The sequence below is a fragment of the Salvelinus sp. IW2-2015 genome, unplaced genomic scaffold (assembly GCF_002910315.2).
Source record: "Salvelinus sp. IW2-2015 unplaced genomic scaffold, ASM291031v2 Un_scaffold775, whole genome shotgun sequence".
NCBI lineage: Eukaryota > Metazoa > Chordata > Actinopteri > Salmoniformes > Salmonidae > Salvelinus > Salvelinus sp. IW2-2015.
Genome location: NW_019942608.1, coordinates 204,934 through 223,611, shown reverse-complemented (window position 1 = coordinate 223,611; position 18,678 = coordinate 204,934). Strand labels below are relative to the sequence as shown.

The window sequence follows — 18,678 nt, the reverse complement described above, 5'->3', positions numbered from 1 at the left end:
TTCGACACTGGGGTTGTTTTTCTGTTTTTGCTTATAGCCCTAGATCCTATTAACATTTGTATCGATTTTTCACCCATTCAACACAATAATGAACAAACACAGACAATACAACACAATGTCGTTGAACTAGGTCTCTCACTTTAGGTGTAAGTTACATACCTCCAAGTCTACTCTGAATTTGCTGTAGTTATTTCAGTTCCTAGAACTTTAGATGGATATCATGTCAGGGGTAATTTATTTATTGATAGAAAATCTTTATTTAGAAGTTGCTGATTGAAGTACAAAAGTAAGAATAATGTATTGTCTGTGAATTTATAGAAGTACTGTAGTTATGTTTACAGCTTCCAATTGACTTCTAGACTTATAAAATGTCTAGGGAAAAGTAAACACAGTGTTTCACAGTGAGGATTTTTATTCAAAGAACCATCCCTTTAACAGATCCTTAACATGTTTAGTTGTTCACTGTTTAGCCTAAAGTTTGACCAGGGAAAACTCTGGGCTGTAGTTATACAGTATATAGGCCATCATTTGGGTCTCAGAATTTTTCCTGTTAAGATCACACCGTGAGGAACAACTCAGGCCCTATTCAAGTGACTAAACTGTGACTGGTCAACCTCTGAGCAGAAGGGGGAACGTCATGTCATGGTTGTGTCTTAAATGCACTCCGACATAGTGCGCTACTTTTGACCGAAGCTCTATGTCAAAAAGGTAGTGCATGGGCCTCTGTTCAAAGTTAGTGCACTCCCTACATAGTGTCAAAAGTAGTGCACTATACATCGTGTCAAAATTAGTGCGCTCTAGGAATTGGGTGGCATTTGGCATGTAGCCCATGTCATGTCTCATCTCAGCTATGCTCCACTGCACTGATGATGAGGGGGGCCGCGTTCTTTCCCTCTTGATTGAGACAGGGGCTGAAGATGGGGTACAAACTCTCATTAAAGGTATCCTCAAATGTGAAGAGGTGCGTGTGCTTCTTGACGTCGTAGAACGACACCTGGCCGCCTTCGTAGTCGAGGAAGATCCCGATCTTCTGGGGGTGAGAGGCCAGCTGCAGGGCCAGTCGGGTGGAAGCCAGAGCCTTGACCTCCCCACTTTTCAGCCACAGGCACCAGTACCTATGTGATGAAATGAGATGAGATTATTATTCTTGCTAAATATTACATCCATACAATTATGGGAGTTGATCACTATATATTTCGATTAAAATTAGTTAAGTACTTTGCCACACTGATAAGTCATGATCTCTCCTAAACTGTTTGAATTCCTTTGAATGTGAAACCCTGTATGTGTTTTGTGTATACATTTGTTGAGGGATGTGTAGATTTTAATTTTACTTTTGAATCCTTCAAAATGTATGGAATTTCAATTCAAAAAGTAAAAACATAATAAAAGGGCCCCAGTACCCTCCATCGGGGCTCAGCTTGATCTCTCCCTTCCGGCGGGCCGATGCTCGCACCACGCCCACAGTCCAGGCGGTCTTACGGCCCACATCGACCTCCCAGTAATGGCGCCCCGAGGAGAGGCACTCGCATGCGAGCACGAAGAGGGCGGGGTTGAAGCGGCGAGTGCCTTCTGACTGGTTGTGCTTTCGTTCCTCGTACATCACCTGGCGACCGTCCTCTGACAGGACCAGGTTCCTCTGGGCTGTGCCCGGGTCCAAGAACACCTCACCTGGAGGGGAGGAGCAGAGAGAGAGAAGCGGGTTGAGAACACTACCGGTTCTATTGAGAACAGCATTGATTCTAATGAGAACAGTGTGAGTCCTATTTAGAAGAGGGCCGGTTCTATTGTAACCAGTCTGAGTTCTATTTAAAGCAATGTAAAACACTCTAGAGTAAACAACATATCACTTTCTTTCCACTAATACTGTATAGGTTTGTATCCTTCCAAACTGTTGTGATGACCCAGTGCTGTCACCATGTGGTGCAGAGTAGACAGAGCAGAAAAACTGAGGATCAACAAAGCCTCTGCTAAGGTTAAACTAAAACACAAAGTTGTTACAAAAGAGGAGAATTTATATCCCAATAATCAAACTTGCAAGTCAAATTCCCACCACTCTTTAAAAAGAGAAAAAGGGAACTCTAACTGTACTCACTTGCATAGTTCTGCAGCTTCCTTAGCTCTGTAAAGGAGAGCGAGAGAGACACACACAGTCAGAGACAGAGAGAGGGAGAGAGAGAGAAAGAGGGAGAGAGCGACAGTCAGTCAGAGAGGGAGTCAGAGAGTCAAAGTCACAGCAGACACATGTTGGAATTGGAGGCAAACAGACAGTGCTAATCCCACCACCTGTGGGGGTATCAGTCTGACAGCCTGTTGTTGCCATCTCATTACTGACAGATGGCTGAACTTTGGCATCTACTATGCTTCACTATGTATCCCATCTGATGACTCACTCTCTATATAGAGATGCCAGTCTAATGACCTAGATACCTAGATATCTCTGATTGAGTCGCACCTAGACATTGATCTAAGGTCAGTTTTGTGTTTTTCCTGCACTATAGTTGAGGTAAGGATTTGAGGAAGGGAAGCTGATCCTAGATCAGTGCTTATGGCTACAGCTAACTTGTACCTGTAGAGATGGGATTTGGACACATGAAGTGAGTTCACACAACAGGAAGCAAGTGACTATGTTTGTCTCTGGAATTACATCTTTTTAAAACATATTGCTCCGCTTTTTAATAGCGCCTTATACTGCAGGAAGTGCACTACTCTACATGGCAAACAAGGTAAGATTTGCTCTATGTAATAATAGCAGATTTTGCCCACCTTTTCCATACAGCCTCTTGATTTCTTCCTGGAACTTGTCGACGAGAGCACTGACGGATGATTGGATGGTACCCAGGTACAGGTCAGTGTTCACACTCACTCCTGACCAATCAATGGGCTCTGGGAGGAGCGCTAGGGCGGACAGTCTCTGCAGGAGAGGACAAGGTGGGGTTTCAGCAGTGGTGGAAAAAGTACTAAATTGTCATACTTGAGTAAAAGTAAAGATACCTTAATAGAAAATTACTCAAGTAAAAGTGAAAGTCACCCAGTAAAATACTACTTGAGTAAAAGTCTAAAAGTATTTTGTTTTAAGTATACTTAAGTATCAAAGTAAATTTAATTGCTAAAATGTACATAAGTATCAAAATTAAAAGTAAAATAATATATAATTTCAAGTTCCTTATATTAAACAAACCAGATGGCACGATTTTTTATATTTGTTATTGACGGATAGCCAGTGGCACACTCCAACACTCAGACATAATTTACAAAGCATTTGTGTTTAGTGAGTCCTTGATAAGTGTGTGAATTGGACCATTTTCCTGTCAAAATGTAACGAGTACTTTTTGGTGTCAGGGAAAATGTATGGAGTAAGATGTACATTATTTTCTTGAGGAATGTAGTGAAGTAAAAGTTGCCAAAAATATAAATAGTCAAGTAAAGTACAGATACCCTAAAAAAACAACTTAAGTAGTACTAAACACAGTGTTTAAAGTATTTTTACTTAAGTACTTTACACCACTGGGTTTAAGAGAGAGTGTGGGTCTCTCTCTCTGTGTTTCTGTGTGTATGTATCTCCTCGTTGTGTCGTAGCTTACCTGGAGGAAGATGACTTTGTCCTGGTTCTGTGCCAGGGCTTCCAACTCTTCGTTCCTCTTCCTGAGATGACTCAGGTCGCTCTCCAGTCCTCGGGCCAGCTCCTGGGCATGCCTCTCAGCCTCGCGCTTCCTCGTAGCGATCAGCTCCACCAGCTCAGCCTGGCTCTGCTCCACTAGACACTGAAGCTCTGCGTACACCTGCCAGCTCTCCTCCAACTCCTTCTGAGCACTGCTCTGAAGACATAGTAGAGGTTATAGCTAGACATACTGAGAGGTTATAGTGGCATATTGTTGCAAATTGTCGTGCAATTAAACTGAACGTCTTTACGTCAGATCAACATGTTAACAACTCGTCCAAAACTCACTCATCCGCTCCTCACACCTCAGTTTATGCACAACGTGCCTGATACGTTCTTAACCCGCGATTAAGTGGCATACAGAGACACATGTCTAGCTCCTTCTGAGCTAGAAGATACATAGAGACGGTAGGAGCGGTTATAGGGACAGAGACATACTGCAGAGACATACCACACCAGAGACATACAGCAACACCTGCCAGCTCTCCTCCAGTTCCTTCTGAGCACTGCTTAATAGTCAGAGATGGACTAGGTTATAAAGACACGCTGCACATAAAGTAGCACACTGCAGCATCAATAGCGATGTACGGCTACAGCTGGCAGCTCTCTTCCAACTCCCTCTGGGCACTGCTCTTAAGACGGGGAGATATGGGAGAGAGGCGTTAGAGTTAAAACACGCAGCAGCCCGAGGTAGGTGTTTGAGTGATGTAAAATAACTCTAAAGCTGTCAAAGCTCTGTTTGGTACACATGCAGCATAACTGGCCTAACCGGTTCGACTGTCTTATAGGCAAATATCTACCTGCTTGAGTTGGAGGAGACAGTACGTGTTTTGTTACGTTTCCTTTCCAAGTCACACGGCACACGTTCATGTGATAAAATATGGAAAGAGTATAATATTACCTAGTTGGAGACATTTGAGGACAAGAGATTGAAAGATTATGAGAGCACAGGAAATCAAAACCTATGAAAAAAACAAACAAAGCAGATCATTACTCCCTTTCTCTAAGTCAGAAAGTCACCCACCAAGATATCCACTCCCTCTGTAACCTCATCCTCATTGTATTTTTAAATACGGGTCAAGCGGACCACAGTCGCACTGCACTCTATTTACAGTCAATATCTGACCAGGAGACTTGTCACCCAGTGTAGCTGTGAACCTAGGCTGGCTTGGTAAATAACCAGCACTGCTTATGAACTTGAGAGCGGTTACATTCCTACAGCCCTATCTCTCAAGCCGTTTACCTAAACAAGTGGCGGGGTGGCCGTTTTGTTGTGTTTGAATCCCGGATTTCTTCACACAGTAATTCTATCTGCTAACCTCTTTAATCTGCAAAGGGAGTTTCCAGGAGGTTGTAGGTAAGGACTATAGGGTAAAAACAGGGTGAGGGGACACAAGTAAATGTTTGCACTTGCCACACCGGTTAGTCTGCCTAGGCTTAGGGGGTGGACCAGAGACATTACAAAACAACCAAATAATGATTTATATGGAAGCCTAGAGTAGGGACAATGTGTTATATGGGGACACTGTGTTATATGGGGACACTGTGTTATAAGGGGGCACTGTATTGTATGGGACATTATGGGGGGATGCGACTATGTGGATTTATTTTATTTATACATTGTAAGTTTATTCATCCATATGTCCGATCAAGACCAATATTTATTTTACAGAAATAATAGAACCTAAAAAACAAAAGCCAGGGTCAAGAAGTAGTATGACAATCAGCCATAGCTTACTGTAAAACGGGTAGGCAACTGTCACGTTCTGACCATAGTTCTTGTGTGTTTGACTTGTTTTAGTGTTGGTCAGAACGTGAGCTGGGTGAGCATTCTATGTTGTGTGTCCAGTTTGTCTGTTTCTATGTTTGGCCTAATATGGTTCTCAATCAGAGGCAGGTGTTTTGTGTTGTCTCTGATTGGGAATCATATTTAGGTGGCTTGTTTTGTGTTGGGGTTTGTGGGTGGTTGTCTTCTGTCTTTGTGTTCTGCACCAGATAGGACTGTCTCGGTTTTCACGTTTGTTATTTTGTATTTTGTATAGTGTTCACGTTATCGTCTCTTTGTCATTAAACATGTTGAACACTAGCCGCGCTGCGTTTTGGTCCTCTCCTTCATCCCAGGAAGAAAGCCGTTACAGCAACAGAGTGATTATTTTATTTATTTTAAGGATTTTAGATTTGGGTGAAAATAAGACAAATCTGCAGGAATTCCGCATTTAAAAAAAAGTTGTGATCGTTTGTCAATGTAATCAAGGTATGAAATTATTGTATTTTCTAATTCAACTCTTTTTGTGCTTAGTTGTGGTAAAATTGCAGCGTGCAAATTATTATAATTGTGTTCCGGCCACCGACCCTCCGCTCTGACAAAAATCGGCCTGCGGCTGAATCTAGAGGCCTGCCCCTGTTTTACTATTGACTATTGTTGTTTTGCTATGTTTTGCCCTAATGAACACAACCCAGCTCACTCTCACTCAACCAAACAGCACAAAAGACAAAGTTGACGCATTTTGATGACATCAACATTTATACAATGGACTCACTTTGATGACCCGTATGGACTGTTTGATCTCCTCCAGCTTCTTGGTCCGCTCCTTGATCATGTATTTCAGCTCCGACCTCCTCTTGCCCAAATAATTCTGTGTGAGGGCAGGGTTCATATTCATAAAGCATCTCATGGTAGCTAATTTGGGGTCAGTTTTGTCTATTATATCATAAGATTGCATCGACCCTAGATCAGTACCCAGATCCAAGAGATCCGGTTTAATACTCTACATTATACACATAAGGCAGGTTTACTGGACTTAATTTACCAATTTTTACCAAACAATTTTTCACATGTAAAGACACAAGCTGATATGGAGTAGTCTATGGGCTATAAACAGCTGTATAGTTAAGCAATAAGGCATGGGGGGAGGGTTGGTATATGGCCAATATACCATGGCCAAGGGCTGTTCGTATGCACGACGCAACACGGATTGCCTGGATACAGCCTTCAGCCATGGTATATTGGCCATATAGCACAAACCCTGAGGTGCCTTATTGCTATTATAAACTGGTTACCAACGTAATTAGAGCAGTAAAAATGTATGTTTGTTACGAGGAGTGGAACAATGGAATCCAAGAGCAGACTCAGACGAGGAGACTGGGATGAAGTAACCAAGGTAGTTATTGAAACACAGGGGGAAGACGGAGTGCAGGCCAGGGGAAGCTCGGGTGGGTTGCAGGAAACCAGGCTGAGGCTGGAGCGAGAGGGGTTGGGACAGGGTAAGCAGGTCCGGAGGGGAATCCAGGACAGAGTAGCAGGATGACGAGACGTGGAACTGGAGACAGGGACCAGAGTCAGAGCGGGCGGAATGAGCAGAGATTACGATCTGGCAGTGTGGAAGTGGCAGGGCTGAGTATTTGTAGAGGTCTTGATTAAGGAACAGGTTGCAGCTGGTGGGGATCTGCTCTCCAGCACACCTGTCTCTAACCCAGAGCACACTCAAAGGGTGACATACCTGACGAGGCGTTGCTGAGGGTGTTGTGGGCATATTCAACCCAGTGTAGCTGAGCGCTCCAGGAGGAAGGGTTAGCAGAAGTCACGCAGCGTATGGCAGTCTCCATCTCTTGGTTGGCCCGTTCGGTCTGGCCGTTGGTCTGGGGGTGATATCCAGAAGTAAGACTGACATTGATACCAAGAGCTGAACAGAAGGATCTACATACCTGTGAGGTGAACTGGGGGCCTCTGTCGGAAATGAAGTCAGTGGGGATGCCATGCAGACGAAACACATGGGATACTAACAGGTCCACAGTCTCCCTAGAGGACGGGAGCTTGGGGAGGGGAATGAAGTGAGCCACTTTGGAAAACCTGTCAATAATGGTGAGGATGACGGAGTTACCATTAGATGGGGGAAGGCCAGTGATGAAGTCCAGAGCTATGTGTGACCAGGGGCAACTGGGTATTGGAAGAGCGTGGAGCAGACCAGAAGTGGGGTTGGTGGAGGTTTTGTTCAGGGCACAAACCAAACAGGCTGAGACAAACTCCCGGACATCTCTCTACATGGTGTCCCTGAAAAATGCGCTGACGCAGGAAGGCGAGGGTCCGGTTCATACCAGGGTGACAGGTGAGGTGGGTAGAATGGCCCCACTGAARAACATCAGAGCGAACATAATCAGGAACAAACAGAGCATTACTAGGACCGTTAACCGGGGTCAGGCTGGTTCTGCTGAGCCTGGCGGATACGGGACTCGATCTCCCAGGTGACAGCGGCAACAATGCAGGTGGATGGCACAATGGCTTCTGGCTCGGTACCCGTGTTGTCGGTGGTGAGCTGGCGAGAGAGGGCATCAGGCTTGGTATTCTTCGAACCGGGGCGAGAGAGATTAAACAAACGGCTACTGGGAAGAGGTGCTCTAGGCTGGAGGTCAATGGCGCAGTCATACGGCCGATGAGGCGGCAGCGACAGGGCGTGGTGCTTGCTGAACACAGTCGCTAGATCATGATACTCGGGAGGAAGTGATGACAGGTCCGKAGGGTCTGGAATGGACTGGGGCACAGACAAGGCAGGGGCATAACGTAGACAATTTCAGTGTCAAAATGAACTCCAAGTGGTTACCCTTCCGGCGGTCCAGTCAATCTGTGGGTTGTGTAGTTTTAACCATGGATGGCCAAGTACCAGGGGAGAGTGAGGACAGTTGATTATGTGGAAACTGATCTTTTCCTGGTGGTCTCCATATAGACGCAGGATGACAGGGATGGTTCTCTCACAGACATGGGCGAGGAGCTGTCCGTTGAGAGCGCTGGCATCGAGAGGTGAATCGAGTGGGACAGTGTCCAGGCCCAACTGGGTAATGACACCTCGGTCCAGGAAGCTCTCGTCGGTGCCCGAAACAATGAAAACAGACAGMGGAAAAGCCTGGCTCTGCCACACAATGTTGCATTCAAGCAGGGGTCTGGGGGGAGATRGGCAGGCGATATGGCTCAACAGTATATGGACGCAGGGAAAAAGTGGAGACAAAGTGACCAACCTGGCCACAATATAGGCAGCTCCTAGCGTCGATTCGCCACTACCTCTTCTGAAGAGAGACGGGCCCGGCCGAGCTGCATGGGTTCCGGATCTGGSAGAGGCTTGGAAAGGGATGCAGTCGGAGACGGTGGATAAGGCACTGAAGCAGATGTTATCGGGCATGCAACCCTACCTACCCTTTCCCTCCGACGCTCACGGAGACGGTTGTCGATGCGGAGAGYGAGAGAGATGAGTTCATCAAGTCCATCRGGCTCATCCCWGGACACCAACTCATCCTTGAGGGTCTCAGTGAGCGCGTTCCGGAATGCTCCCTGAAGGGCCTCCTCATTCCAGCCACTCTTAGTGACAARGGTGCGAAACTCACATGCCATCTCAGCAACACTATGGGAGCCTTGACGGAGGGACAGGAGTCGATTAGCAGCATCCTTASCGCAGACCATGTGGTCGAAGACTGTCTTCATCTCCTATGTGAATCTGGAGTAGGAGAAGCAGATGGGGGACTGTCTCTCCCATAMCGCCGTGGCCCAGGAAAGCGCTGCTCCATGGAGGCAGCCAAGAGCAGACTCAGATGAGGAGACTGGGATGAAGTAACCAAGGTATTCATTAAAATACAGGGGGAAGATGGAGTGCAGGCCAGGGGAAGCTCGGGTGGGTTGCAGGAAACCAGGTGTGGAGGCTGAGGCTGGAGCGAGAGGGGTTGGGACAGGGTAAGCAGGTCCGGAGGGGAATCCAAGGGAGTAGTAGAGTGGGTATTCCAGGACAGAGTAGCAGGATGACGAGACGTGGAACCGGAGACAGGGACCAGAGTCAGAGCGGGCTGACTCCAGCACACCTGTCTCCGCCCACACACACGCACGCACGCACGCACGCACACACACACACACACACACACAGATGGGGAGAGGGAGAGGGAGAGAGTACTGGGGGAGTGGTGGCAGTTCAAGGAGACACAGGATAAGCAGAAGAGGGCGTTGCAGGAGCAGATGTGACAATGTTTTGTCATACCCGAGGTATAAAGTCTGATATACAACGGCTGTCAGCCAATCAGCATTCAGGGATAGAACCACCCAGTTTATATTGTAACTTTTACTTTGGGCATTACTCTATCAATGCACATTTGACCCACGATGGTCTCCAGAGCGCCACAAGACTGCGAGACAAAACAATCTCATCAKCTAAAATGTAAACCTGCTGAGCTAAGGCCTGCCTTTCTATCTGCCTACTGTCCCCATCCACCCTACCACCCTGTTCTCCCCTGGACTCACCATCTTTTTCTTCCACTCGCGGTCAACAGAGACRATCTCGTGAGTCTTGTGGGTGGCCTCGGCACAGGAGATACAGACACAGCCGTGGTCGTTGCGGCAGTAGACCTCCAGCAGTCGCTCATGCTTCTTACAGATCTTCTCCTCCAGATGATGCACAGGCTCCACGAGGCGGTGAAACGTCAGAGACTTCACCTTCCTGTGTTAACGTTCATTTTAGGTTAGGTGTGCCGGCGGAAACAAAGGAATGGTGTGCTTTTCTGGGCATAGTCATGTAGCCCTTGGTAATCGAAACAAGGAAAGGTGACTCCCGTAAATTACTGCTGCAACAAGATTTTTTTTTATCACCTTTCACCTTTTTTGGAATTCCAAGGACACAACAGGGGATGTTTATCTAAATCTCACAGTTAGATTGACAATGACATAAAACGTGAAAGAAATAAAGAGAAGAAGATAAAAGCAAAGCAATTATTTGTGTTATTTCTCACTTATGATGTCGGAGATGTGCCTCACAGAATGACCCTGGACAGTTGAGACACGACTTCAGTGCCCTCATCTTCCTCCCGATGCACGCATCACACGGCACCTCGCCTGCCCGGGCAAACTCTCCACCCTCCGCCGCAGCTGCTGGTGACTCTCCATGAACCCTGTGACCCGCCACCGGACTCCCAGCCGCCGCACCCCCCTTCGTGTTTGGTGAAACGGCGCCTACTTCCAGGCCCTGGAAGTGGGCAGCGATCTCGGCGAGGACCCGGTTGATGCTGAGCTCCGGCCTCCGGCTGTAGCTCTTCTTACACATGGGGCACAGGAACTTCTTGCTGTGGTCCCAGTAGCCCTTAGGAGGAGGAGGAGGAGCAGAAGAAGAAGGTTATTGATTCATTTTCCTTATAGTCCATGAAAACACACACACACACACCCACGAGGGGTTGGAATAACAGCGTCAGTTTCAGCYGCCCCTCATAGCCGGGTTCCTCTCTATTGCGCTAGTTTTTCCTAGCCACTGAACTTTTGCTTCTGCTTTGCCTACTCTGTGGGCTCTAGGCCCAGGTAACTCCAAAGTACTTTGTGATAACTGCTTATGTAACAGGGGCTTTATAAAGTACATGTGGTACCTGCAGACATGCCTTGCAGAAGCTGTGTCCGCAKGGGGTAGAGACGGGCTCCACGAAGACCTCCAGGCAGATAGAACACTGGAACGACTCCTCCGACAGGGTGCCCCCCCTCCCTGGGGAAACTCACACCTGACGGGGGGAGAGAGAGAGAGAGAGAAGAAGAGAGATATAGAGAGAGAGAAGAGAGAAGAGAGAGAGAGAGAGAGAGAGGAGAGATGAAGAGAGAGAGAGAGAGAGAGAGAGAAGAGAGACAGCGTGTGTGGGTGAGTGAGTGTGTAAGCGAGGCAGAGAGAGAAAAAGAGAGAGAAAGAGAGAGGAGAGAGGCGAGAGAGAGAGAGTGTTCATGGCTGGTAAAAAATGCCAGAATTCAAAAGAGCTCAACAGCTCTACTTCATCCATGACTACTTCCAAGTTTAAACACAAATACAACCAACACAAGGCTCGCTCACTCCTATCAGAAACGGGTTGTGAAAAAGATTGATCCGTATGCTTCAGCTGTAAACGCCGCCTGGAATGTAGAAATGCAGGCTGTACCTCTACCATGCACCTGCTCTGGTTTTAAAGAACAAACTAATCGTCCTGGATGGTACCACACAGTTTGGCGTGTGTCTCAAATTGCACCATATTGCCCTATTTAGAGTACTCTGGTCAAAGGTAGTTAGTGCACTGTGCCCATATAAACTGATATGACACCAGCCATGTTTCAAATAAATGCCTTTTCAACTTCAGATAACGATACTCTTTAGCAAAACTTCAGCTCTCAAATACAGGAAGTTTGACATTTTAAAGTGAGAGCATATGGCAGAATCACCAATGTCAATTTCTACACAAGTATCATCAAATTCATGCAAAACAATTACCAAAAAAAAGACACTTAATAATTCCATTGACTTTCAACACAAATTCATAATGTGGGACCTTGATCATTTCTCCTCCCACACCATGTGAGTCAGACTTATTGTACGTTATGTTCCAATACTACATCAATATTTCTTTAAACACACTGATGAAAACTATTCAAAATATACTGTGAAAAAACTCCTATGTCCAAAAAAGTTTACAATCATTTACTGGTAACCAATTCGAGGATAACCTATGAGATTGCCATTATATAACAGGCCCTATGAAAGGGATCAAAGGTCATTATATATAAGGTATATAACTTACTCTGCATGCTGATGAAGTTTCCTGATTTTTCTTGTGTGAGTTCACACAGTGCCTGTGTCTCTGTACAGTCCTCTGGGTGTTGGAGCCCCACACCACTGTATTGTACTATACAGGCCGTCTGTCTATGTAAATCCACAACAGGTTTTGGCCCTGTGAAAACGAACTCACTACAGTGCCCCACCCGCTGCTCTCTCTCAACATCACACGCCTTGCAGTATCTCTTTCCCCCTCTTCTTTTGCTCTGAGTAATATGCACTCTGTGGGTGTGTCCAAACTTCACCTGGGCCTGTATTTACAAAGCAGAAGTGCTGATCTAGGATCAGGCCCCTTTGTCCACATAATCATATTCATTATGGTTAAAATGCAAAGCTGATCCTAGATCAGCAATCCTAATCAGATGCTTTATGACTACAGTACCTAGTAGAAAAGTTGTGCCTCCCTCATCTCCACCTTTTCTCACACCCTCCTCCCCCCAATAGCCAGAAATCACAATGGGCGTGTAGACATCTACTAATCACTTTCCCTCATAAATATCTACTCAATATTATTTGTAGATCAGTCTGTCACAATTTACCCAAGATACATCACGGTTTTGATGCTTTCGAACACAGCCAATGCCTCCAGAAGCAAGTCTGATTAATCAGGCTGTAATACACAATGAATCGGTATATACAGCCTGAAACTAATGTCTGCAAAATCGTGTAAATGTTCCTTACAAGCCAGAATATTTCATACAATTACATTTGAACTTACTCTACCAGTTGTCTGTGAGGTTTCTCCTTCAGCTGCTTGAAATTTGATACAAAATATCCACAGGAAAGTATTGCTTACCCAACTTTTTAGAGCCTGTAGATATATGGTTCAATAGGTATGTGGTTCAATTCGGCACTGAGGTAAAATTAGTTTTATATTGGATATTTGGTTTTCTCTTGTAAATAGCTATTGAACCAAGCATGCCATGGCAAAGAAAATGGTGTATTCTGAATCAGGGGAGGATGGAGAACAATCCACCCTTTATTCAAACAAGGGACCTCTGGCTTTCTCATTCAATGTTTTTTTTAGAAGGAGGCGAAGAGAGATGAAAGAGGGCACGAGGAGTATGCAAATAAGATTCTCCCTTTTAATCTGTTCAGGATGCTCATTTAGAGAAAGCTTAGGCTGGTGTGACATTTTGACACTGTGTTTTGAAAAGTAGGGGCCAAAATTTCTGCTCAAATATTTTTTATTGAACACACACAAGAATGGTGTATAGGTACTTTGTAGAAAAGACTGCATGGTCAGAACTAGAAGCACAAGCATTTCGCTACACTCGCATTACGATCTGCTAACCATGTGTATGTGACAAATACAATTTTATTTTATTTGAAGTATGCAATTCGTATATACAGTAAACATACAAGAGCAGACAGATAGAAAAAGACCCAGAGTTTGAGGTAAAAAATAAATAACACAAAATAAGATACAGTGCCTTCGGAAAGTATTCAGACGCCATGACTTTTTCCACATTTTGTTACGTTACAGCCCTATTCTAAAATGGATTAAATAACAAAAAAATGCTCATCAATCTACACACAATACCCCATAATGACGAAGCGAAAACAGGTTTTTAAGATGTTGGTAAATGTATTAAAAATAAAAAACAGAAATACCTTATTTACATAAGTATTCAGACCCTTTGCTATATGATTCGAAATTGAGCTCAGGTGCATCCTGTTTTCATTGAACATCCTTGAGATGTTTCGAAAACTTGAATGAAGTCCACCTGTGGTAAATTCAATTGATTGGACATGATTTAGAAAGGCACACACCTGTCTATACAAGGCCCACAGTTGACAGCGCATGTCAGAGCAAAAACCAAGCCATGAGATCAACAAATTGTCCGTAGAGCTCCAAGACAGGACTGTGTCGAGGAAAAGATCTGGGGAAGGGTACCAAAACATATCTGCAGCATTGAAGGTCCCCAAGAACACAGTGGCCTCTATCGTTCTTAAATGGAAGGAGTTTGAAACCACCAAATCTCTTCCTAGAGCTGGCCGCCCAGCCAAACTGAGCAATCAGGGAAGAARRGCTTTGGTCAGGGAGGTGACAAAAACCCTAACACTCTGACAGAGCTCTAGAATTCCTCGGTGAAGATGGGAGAACCTTCCAGAAGGACAACCATCTTTGCAACACCACCAATCAGGCCTTTATGGTAGAGTGGCCAGACAGAAGCCACTCCTCAGTTAAAGGCACATGATAGCCCACTTGGAGTTTGCCAAAAGGCACCTAAAGACTCTCAGGCCATGAGAAAGATGGCCTGAATGCCAAGCGTCACATCTGGAGGAAACTTGGCACCATCCTTACGGTGAAGCATGGTGGTGGCAGCATCATGCTTTTGGGATGTTTTTCAGTGGCAGGGACTGCGAAACTAGTCAGGAATGAGGCAAAGATGGACAGAGCAAAGTACAGAAAGATCCTTGATGAAAACCTGCTCCAGAGTGCTCAGGACCTCAGACTGAGACGAAAGTTCACCTTCCAACAGGACAACGACCCTAAGCACACAGCCAAGACAATGCAGGAGTGGCTTCGGGACAAGTCTCTGAATGCCTTGAGTGGCCCAGCCAGAGCCTGGACTTGAACCCGATCGAACATCTCTGGAGAGAAAATAGCTGTGCAGCAACGCTCCCCATCCAACCCGACAGAGCTTGAGAGGATCTTTAGTGAAGAATGGGAGAAACTCCCCAAATACAGGTGTGCCAAGCTTGTAGCGTCATACCCAAGAAGACCCGAGGCTGTAATCGCTGCCAAAGATGCTTCAACAAAGTACTGAGTAAAGGGTCTGAATACTTATATAAATGTGATATTTCAGTTTTTGTTTTTAATACATTTGCAAAAAAATTATAAAACCAAATTTTCTATGTCATTATGGGGTAGATTGATGAGGAAAAATAACAATTGAAAACATTGTTGAATAAGGCTGTATCCTAACAGAATGTGGAAAAAGTCAAGGGGTCTGAGGCATTGTACATACATATATAAATACATCACATTCCTTTACAAATGATATATACATATATTCACATAAACACATACATACCCAGACCAACCAAGATCTTAAGGTCTGGCACGACCCCCCCCCCCAATTTTTTTTTTAATATAATAATAATAATAAGTAAGAATTGAGAAATAAATAAATAGCAACGATGGGGGAATATAAGGACATCCATCCGAAAGTGTCAATGATCAAACCTGGCAAGCCAATCAAACAGGCATTGCTCTAAACATGGAAATCCAGCGACAGGTCAATCGTCCAGCCAGAATGAAAGTGAAATGAAAGCTCCGATCGCCCTCCAGTGGCCTGACCAGTGTCCTACATGTCCGGGAACAACAATAACATGTCAATCGGCAGCCCTTACTAAAACAGTTGAATAAGATTTCCCCCGCTATGACACATTATGGATTAGAGTCCATGAGGAGAACCTAGCACGCAATGAAAAGGCGCTCTAACCTGTACAGGGGACTGGTGTGTATTCCCGGATAAACTTCTCTTCGTCCAAAACCGAGGAGAGACAAATCTTCTCAGGAGTCTAATTCTGAGTCTGGCAGGGAAGAGAAAGGTTGGGGCGAAGATGGAGTCATGACATCCCTGTAGCCGGCGTGCTGCTTTGCCACATCAGGCGCATAATCATCATAGACACGGAAGGGATGTCCTTTATGTAACAGGTTACCCCTCTGAGCCTCACACAGGATAAGATCCTTGGTCTTGAAACTGTGACAACAGATGATTACTGGGCAAGGACGTTGGCCCGGTCCAGGCACGGGGACAAGTGCGCGATGTGCACGGTCCAGCTGCGGATCCGAAGCAAAAACTTCCGATCCCATTGTATCCCTCAGTAGCTCGGCGAAGAAGTCGTGGGGCGAGAGCCGGCCTCCACCTCCTCTGCCAGATCAACAATGCGAAGGTTATGACGTCTGGACCGGCCTACTAACTCAACCACTTCACGGAAAGCCTCTGCATACTTTCCTGCAAGGCCTTGCATAGCTTCTCTAACTCATCGATCCTACCAGCGTTGAATTCAGAAGCCTTCTCTAGGTCCACAATATTCTGGCCCTGTGAAGCAACCGTTCGATTGGTGCTCTCGATTTTGGTGTCCAGTTCAGCAATAGCAGCCTTGAAATCCTCAGCTATAGCAATTCTAGCAATTCCTTCTAGAAATTGTTGCATGTTGCGTTGATATTTGTGTTCAGTGTACATTATACCAACACAATAATCTCCCGAGTAACACCAGTCCACATTGAGAATAGAATCACAAGGTTAATATTGAGGAATACTGAGAAATTCAGCTCATCACTGTACATGGATTTCTTACACAGTAATAACATTATGCGATTTTATCACCTAACTCTGTTTTAGGGTTGAAAAGTTCTGGTATCTTCACAAAAATTACCTGGTTTTCCAGAAATCCTAGAACTAACAAAACATGTTTTAATCATTCTGTTACATGAACTGGAGATATAACCAGAGGGAGGAGCTCTTTCTTATCATCATGACTTCGACAAGGGGCAAAGAAAGGAAGCACATTCTCCCTGAAAGTACAACCGACGAACAAGTACATATGAGACTTGGTCTCGACGTTGTAAAACGAGACCTGACCGCAGTCGTAATTCACAAACACCCCCACTTTTGTAGGCAAGCCGCCAGTAAGGGTGAGAGAAAAGGCAATGTTGGTACAGGCATGGATCTCTTTGCCTTTGATGAGACACAGAGACCACAGGACTTCGTTGGGGTTTGCCACAATGAACTTTTTCCTATTCACCGATTGCCATGCGACTCCTAAGAACCAGTTGGATTTACCTTGCACCCCCACCTGAAACATATAATGTGCCTGTTATTGAACTGGTTTCCAATAACTTTCCCAAAACTCCCCGGGTTTCCAGAAATCCTGATGCCAGGAATCTTTCAACTGGGCTTTCTGAAAAGCCAGTGATGTTTTTGAAGTTAGTGGTTTTTGCAGCACTAGATGACATGTTATGTCTTCTGTGATGATGTGTTACAGAATATGTGACATTATGCTGTCTGCCTTTTTTAACTTTTCTATTGTGTGTGACGTGGAGCTTGTGATGCAAAACCAAATAATAAAGTAACATGTCATCTCTTCTCATCTCACCTCCCAATAATGTTTTCCAGAGCTGAACTAGTCTTAATCAAAGACACAAACATCTTTGATGAATCTTTCTTGGTTTTGTTAACCTTCTATTTCTTTGGTGATTTCAAGACTTCTTTCCCATCTAGAGAGACGATGAGCCAAGGACCTGCATATGGAGTGATATTAGTGCCAACAGAAAATGAATTTGTATTCAGAAATTGAATTACTCTGAATGCATACATTGGATTAGTATTTAATACACAATACAGTGCATACACTCCGTTCAAAGGTTTGGGGTCACTTAGAAATGTCCTTGTTTTTGAGAGAAAAGCACATTTTTGGTCAATTTAAAATTATAAACTTGGATTAGCTCACACAATGTGCCATTGGAACACAAGAGTGATGGTTGCTGATAATGGGCCTCTGTACGCCTATATAGATATTCCATTAAAAAAATCTGCCTTAAAAGGCTAATTGATCATTAGAAAACCATTTTGCAATTATGTTAGCAAAGCTGAAAACTGTTGTCCTGATTAAAGAATCCATAAAACTGGCCTTCTTTAGACTGGTTGAGTATCTGGAGCATCAGCATTTCTGGGTTCGATTACAGACTCTCTTCTGAAACTCGTCAGTCTATTCTTGTTCTGAGAAATGAAGGCTATTCCATGCGAGAAATTGCCAAGAAACTGAAGATCTCATCCAACGCTGTGTACTACTCCCTTCACAGAACAGCGCAAACTGCTTCTAACCAGAATAGAAAGAGGAGGGGGAGGCCCTGGTGCATAACTGAGCAAGAGGACAAGTACATTAGATTGTCTAGTTTGAGAAACAGACGCCTCACAAGTCCTCAACTGGCAGCTTCATTTAATAGTACCCGCATTTGATTAATTGTTCAGCAGTCTATGGCTTGGGGGTAGAAGCTGTTAAGGAGCCTTTTGGTCCTAGACTTGGCGCTCCGGTACTGCTTGCCGTGCGGTAGAAGAGAAAACAATCTATGACTTGGGTGACTGGAGTCTTTGACAATTATTTGGGCTTTTCTCTGACACCGCCTTGTATATAGGTCCTGGATGGCAGGAATCCTGGCCCCAGTGATGTACTGGACCATACGTACTACCCTCTGTAGAGCCTTACGGTCAGATGCTGATCAGTTACCATACCAGGTGGTGATGCAACCGGTCAGGATGCTCTCGATGGTGCAGCTGTATAACTTTTTAAGGATCTGGGGACCCATGCCAAATCTTTTCAGTCTCCTGAGGGGGTAAAGGTGTTGTCGTGCCCTCTTCACGACTGTCTTGGTGTGTTTGGACCATGATAGTTTTTGGTGATGTGGACACATAGGAA

The 18,678-nt window shown here is 45.0% G+C and overlaps 1 protein-coding gene across 1 annotated transcript; it reads right to left on the bottom strand.

Moving 5' to 3' along the window:
• Positions 1-394: 394 nt before the first annotated feature.
• Positions 395-16,415, bottom strand: LOC112068858 (E3 ubiquitin-protein ligase TRIM39-like). The gene is made up of 10 exons (XM_070438317.1): positions 16,211-16,415; positions 11,045-11,166; positions 10,421-10,767; positions 9,936-10,131; positions 6,202-6,297; positions 3,585-3,818; positions 2,767-2,914; positions 2,096-2,122; positions 1,404-1,671; positions 395-1,115 (listed from the first exon to the last, which is right to left on the bottom strand). Exons 1-10 carry the CDS (start codon positions 16,413-16,415, stop codon positions 845-847), a joined length of 1,914 nt encoding a protein of 637 aa, XP_070294418.1. The 3' UTR covers positions 395-844.
• Positions 16,416-18,678: the final 2,263 nt, after the last annotated feature.